The 6,068-nt window shown below is 36.9% G+C and overlaps 1 protein-coding gene across 4 annotated transcripts; it reads right to left on the bottom strand.

The window, feature by feature from the left end:
- Positions 1 to 639: 639 nt before the first annotated feature.
- Positions 640 to 5,151, bottom strand: LOC129895283 (serine/arginine-rich splicing factor RS31). Of its 4 annotated transcripts, none has more exons than XM_055970974.1 (6): positions 4,973 to 5,148; positions 3,917 to 4,048; positions 2,382 to 2,494; positions 2,058 to 2,290; positions 1,311 to 1,949; positions 640 to 1,176 (listed from the first exon to the last, which is right to left on the bottom strand). In XM_055970974.1, exons 2-6 carry the CDS (start codon positions 4,020 to 4,022, stop codon positions 1,140 to 1,142), a joined length of 1,128 nt encoding a protein of 375 aa, XP_055826949.1. In that variant the 5' UTR covers positions 4,023 to 4,048; positions 4,973 to 5,148; the 3' UTR covers positions 640 to 1,139. The 4 variants fall into 4 exon arrangements, with proteins under 4 accessions (XP_055826949.1, XP_055826948.1, XP_055826951.1 ...); XM_055970973.1 differs by having other exon boundaries at positions 3,917 to 4,027; positions 4,973 to 5,147; XM_055970976.1 differs by lacking the exon at positions 3,917 to 4,048 and having other exon boundaries at positions 4,973 to 5,151.
- Positions 5,152 to 6,068: the final 917 nt, after the last annotated feature.

Here is a 6,068-nt window from a genome sequence, read left to right on the forward strand (position 1 = left end):
TTGAGGTTGGCACCGTCGCATGGAGGCCATTCTTATCGTTTCACTCTTTAAGATCCAAGTTTTCTTTGGTTGCTTAAAGGTTTAATAATGGAGTTATTTTCAAACCTTGCTTCAGACATTCCAACAGACCACGCTCCATATTCTCCCCACTAGGCTAAAGGTAGGGTAATTTAAATCTGGATAACCAATTCAGCCACAAATATAACGCTGTCTCTCAGTCTTCACCAAAGACCGTTTGTTCATACAGAGAATATTTAAGGACCACATTTGTTGGTCCATATATGAAAACATCCAACAAGTAAGACTTGGAAGTTCGATGCAATTACGTCAAAAATACAAACACCATCACTGCATCTGCTCTCCAACATGTTCACCAGTATTTAGCATTTCCGTCATATTGCTCCCAAACTACAGCTGTATTGTTTTATTTTCTCGACTGAAATAAGGATCTTTGGCATCTAAAAAATTCAGAGATGGCTATACCTAAAAGAGAGTGCTAAAATGACTAGTCAGCTCAGCTATATCACAAACACTTAGTTGTATCGGACAAGCTCGACACTCTTCTGCAAATAAACAAAGTAGGCCCCTCTACATGTAACTGACAACCACTAGAACGAGTTATGATATCTACAGACAATATAATACAATACCCGAATGAAACAACTTTCATTATGGATCAATCTCAAACTATTACATGAGTACCTCTCCAGATCCATTCTGCTCTAACAAAACTCACTATTGCAAACTCTGAAATTTGTCTTGTAATATATTAAACACTCATACTTAATTAATACTAATGATTTGTTTTACAAGACAACTTCACTAATCAATCACCACATTGAGGCGGCGGGGATAAGCAAAATTTGTTGGTGAAGCCAAGCTAAGAATGATATGGCCCAAAGTCTACCAGATCAGTATCAAATGGAAAAGATAGTATCAAGTAAACAACGCAGATACACGGTAGCAGCTCTAAATCACTTCCAAGAGCAAAATCAATCTCCCAAGGTATATTACAGTGGTTCTAAAACAAACATGCTACTTTGATGCTCCAGCAACTTCAAGGTGTAATTCTACAGCACTAATTTCAACATAACCATCCTACAGACATTACTCCAAGTATCAAAACAGCTTCAAGCAAATTAGGAGCGTGATCTTTCCTGAGCTGGAGGTGAACGACTGCATCACCAACAAAATGATTGAGGTACAACACTTACTAGGATGACATCATAATTGAGAACATGCAACGGAGCACAAGACACCAAAAAAAAAAAAGGCCACACAAAAGGAAAGTAAACTAGTAAGGTGCAAACCTCCGGTATCGCTCTGAACTTCCCCTTCCATCACGTGCAGGACTTCCTACTGGTTCAAGTTTAGGACTCAGGCTGCTTCCATGATTATAGCCATCTGGGATATGTTTCTCTCTCCTCACCCTTTGAGGACTAGGACTGGGTCTATCACCATAACCAGGACTTCTGCTTTTCAGCGGACTGCTCATAAGGCCATTGTCTGGACCTCTTCTTTCCCTACGAGGGCTAGGGCTACGAACATTCCTATGACCAGGATTCCTCTCCTTTCCTACAGCTGCACTATGGCCACGGCCATACTCAGAATTCCTTTCCCTATGCTTAGGACTTTGACTAGGGCCACGACCATAGTCAGGACTTAGCCGATCTCGACCACGACCAAAGTTAGGACTTGGCCGATCTCGACCACGACCATAGTCAGGACTTGGCCGATCTCGACCACGACCATAGTCTGGACTTGGCCGATCTCGACCACGACCATAGACTGGACTTAGCCTATCTCTTCCATAAGGACTACGAGATCGGCCTCGGTCATAACCTCTCCTAGGTGATCGATCATAGGTTTTATCGGGACCATATCCATTTTTCCTATCATCATCATCTTTGATTGCATACTCCACTGTGATAACTCGGTCCATCATCTTACTGCATTTAAACAAGTAATAAGCAGTCAAACCAAAGTTCAGGTCTGATTCATGTGGAAATTTGGAAACTACATGCCCAATTCCAATGAAAACTGATGAAAGCATATACCTCATATTCGTAGCATCCAGGGCTCTAGTGGCATCCTCCTGTGTTTCAAATTGAATAAATGCAAAGTTCCTTCGGATTCTTATATTGAGTATTTTTCCATATGGATCAAAGTGCCTTTCCAGATCCCTTGTTCTAGTATTGTATGGATCAAAATTTATGACAAACAAGGTCTTGGAAACTCTGAAGCTAGACGAAGATTTTTTAGAACCCTCAGGCTTCCTGCTCCGTTCTTCCTGCAGCACAGCGACCAAAACACAGCATAAACTGGAAATCCATCACATATGTGAGAGGAGGGGAAGGGGGGCAGACACAAAAATGGATTACCTTTGACCACTCAACACGAAGCCTTCGTCCCTTTCTGCCAAATTCTATTCGGTCAAGCCCCTGAATAGCGTCCTCTGCATCTCTTTCATCATCCATATAAACAAAAGCAAAACCTGAAGTTTGATCCAATAAATAAACTGAAGATTAAACAAACTCAGTTAGTGATAATAAGAACCCTTCAAACGAAGGATTCCACTACTCATAAATGATCTAAAAGAAAAGGAAAGATAACTTTATCTAGAAGATGTGCAAACCATCTAGCATTTCATTGCATTACAATCACTCTGTCAAATCAAGAAACTTTGACCATTAAAATCAGCAACAGACCTTCAGTAGTGGACTAAAGATGCCAGGGAAAGGTGGATGTCACATGATGGGATAATGTAAAAGAGTGCCTTCGCCATTTTAAACTGCTGCCTCAGCTTCGAGGTCGGCATTGTGACAAGTCTGAAAATGAAGGCGGGGCAAAATTCACGAGGAATGGAGGGCAATAGTGACTGAGGAAAATATGTGATTGTGATGCCATGATGGATCAAAGAGCTCTTCTCGAAACAAGAAGAGAAACTTGTCACGGTCAGGAAACGAAATAGACACCGTCCATCAGCAATAGGCATGGACATTGCAATGTTATCCTGCGCCAAAGAATCAGTTGAGTATGGGGGTCTACACTTAAAAATACACTTTTTCGGTAAACATATCCTTATACCCCACAAAAACTCAACAAGATTTCTGCTGTTGAGCCAAATGACCTGACTGGATCACCCATCCAACATAGCCACAATGAAAAAATGGAATGCAGCATCCACGCAGACCGATTTGTGGTTATTTGAGAAGTGAAACCACAGAATGGGCCAAGGGGTGGTATAGTCGTGTTCATATTTCATCACTCAATCGCATTGCCACCATCAGCTTTATTGTTGCTCACTACAAGGAACTTTATCAAGGCACAGACTTAACATAATCTTGTCCAATCTTACTAGGTAGTCAATTGTGGAGAGCTCTGTCTTACTCGGATTACAGACAACTTTGTTTAGCTGTATGTATATAATTGATATACCATCGGCAAAATAACACTTTGCCAGACCATTAGATGCCATTGTGCTTATTGCCCATAGTTAACAAGACATAAGGAACAAAGATTATACAGAAGAATGAATCTGGTTATGTACAATTACCCTAGAAGATGGAAATCACACCCAGGCACCTACTGCAGGAAGAAACTCACTGGCAGTAAGATGTGCATGTGCTAATAATTATATTCTAAGATACACAGAAGGAAATAACAAGACCTCATTGGGGAGGCCTCACATACAAGTCGTTAACACCTAACATGACACTCAATTAATCAAGTATATATAATTTAATATCAAGTATGGTACACCATAAATCCCGTGGTTAGTGTCCATAACAAGTTATTGCCACAACATAAAATCGCCCACAGGGCCCATCATATTCAAAAAAAAGAAAATAACAAAATAAGGTTAGACATAAGAAAAGTGGCACTGGAAGAAAATTGACATGTGCTACAATCTTACCAGACTTCATATCCACCCTATCAACCTTCCCGTATCTTTTGAAAAGTCTTTCCAGCTCAGACTGTCTGGTTTCAAACTCAAAGTTACCACAGAAAATTGGCCTCATCCTTCCTGAACAGAATATGTCAGGGACTGCTAAACGTAAGATGAGACAAGTAGATGTGTATGGCTTATAGGTAATATGAAAAGAACAGTTTCATCTGACTATATAACTAATGTGATTTATAGCAGTAGAGCAGTTGAGCATTTAACATTTGTCCATGGATTGCGTTCAGATTTAGCTTACACCCTTCCATTCAGGCAATCCAAAAGTGAATATGCATCTTTTAGAAAGGAGATGTTCCCCACTCATTAAAATATCAATAAGTTCACATTAACTAAACCTAAAACAGTTTGTACATAAACTGTGATACAATAAATCCTTTTACAATGCAAACCGCCACTGGCTTTAGATTGTTGACTGAGTTGGATTCAAACTCCAATCTCCTGGGAGGATCATTGGCTTAGATTAAAGTCATCTTAAAAAATGATATCAATACCAAGTCATAAACCTATTACTTGTTAACAACGCCAATAGGCACCTAGTATTCTCCTAAAGATCTGAAACTCGCTATCTCAAAAATTTAAATGTCATACGAATTATCCTAAGCTTTCAGCCTATTCCACTGGATACCTGCATCTTCCCACCAGTGCAGGTACATTGTAACTTCGTCCACCAAGGATTAGGCAAACGAGAAGAAATGACTTACTTTTCTGCCTCTATCTAGAATTTTTCCATACATAACATTTTCAAGCTCTTCTTAACACCAACCTAACTCTCAGCTACATTTAAACTTTAACTCCACAACCGAATAGGAACTAGACATATAATGTTTCAAGCAACTAATAAATCAAAATTTCACTAGCTCCACAAAATAAATGTTTCAACAAATTAACTCTACGTTTTCGTCCGATAAAATAGTGATTTCATTTTTCTGATAGTGAATTGAAGAAGACATGTTCGTGAGAAAATGGTGAATCGAATCAACGAATCAGAAGAAGGTTGAAAGTTTTTACCTCGTTTTGCCTTGGGAAAACCCTAACTGCACCAACAAAGCGGAGAAGCGGAGGCCGAGAGAAAATATTTTTGATAATAAAAGTCAGGTTTTATTAAAGTAGCTGCATTTGCACCCCTCGTCTTTGACCAAAATAACCTTCTTCATCTTTTTTTTTTCTTTTTTAATTGCCACAATAATCAGAAAATAATACTACTCTATTTTAGGTGTCGTTTGATTCCAAATAATTTTTGGAAAAAAAAAACTTAAGAAAAATTTGAAAACTAATGTTTGGACATATAATTTGTCATTACTTGACAAATATATTTGGTAAATATCTCAAGTTTCCAATTTCTAGAAAAAACTTAGCTAGCGTTTGACTCCAAATTTTTCTTGGCAAGTTCTAAAAATTATTAAAAATATCCATAAGTTTGTATTATCATTTTATAATGAACATGTTCCGTTAACAAAAACCTTTATAACATAATTGATAATGAGCAACAACAACAAAATAACAATATGGGCAAAAATAATACATTAATCGCATTAAAAATAAATTGTAGAAAAGAATAGTCTGATTATTTATTAATAGATAGAGATGTTATTTAATGGTGTTGGTTGGTCACGTTAATGGAGTAAGTTTGTAGATAAATATTAGTTGGAATTAAGAATTGATGGGTGTTTTTATAAAATATAAAAATTTGGGGTAATTTTTAAAATTTTAAAACTTTTCAAGTTCTAGTTTTTTCTAGAACTTGTTTGTCAAATATATTTGTCAAGTAATAATAAATTATATGGCTAAACACTAATTTTTAAATTTTTTCAAATTATTCTCAAAAGCTATTTGAGGTCAAACGACACGTAATTTCTGAGGAAATAACTTAAAACTAGTCACTTTATATAATGAATAATTTAGATTTTATAAGTTTGTCAAAAGTTAATTTTCATCTTCAAGAGATTTGCTATTTTTGATGGGACCTCTGGAAAAAAAACTAGCGGTAATTTATTTTCAGCGGTATATCTTTTTTATATAGTTTTTGCTAATTTTGATTTATTTTTAGAGTTTGGTGTAATTTTTTATTATATATATTTTTTATGTCTAGTATAACTTTTTTGTA

This window comes from Solanum dulcamara, chromosome 7, assembly GCF_947179165.1.
Source record: "Solanum dulcamara chromosome 7, daSolDulc1.2, whole genome shotgun sequence".
NCBI classification, from domain to species: domain Eukaryota; kingdom Viridiplantae; phylum Streptophyta; class Magnoliopsida; order Solanales; family Solanaceae; genus Solanum; species Solanum dulcamara.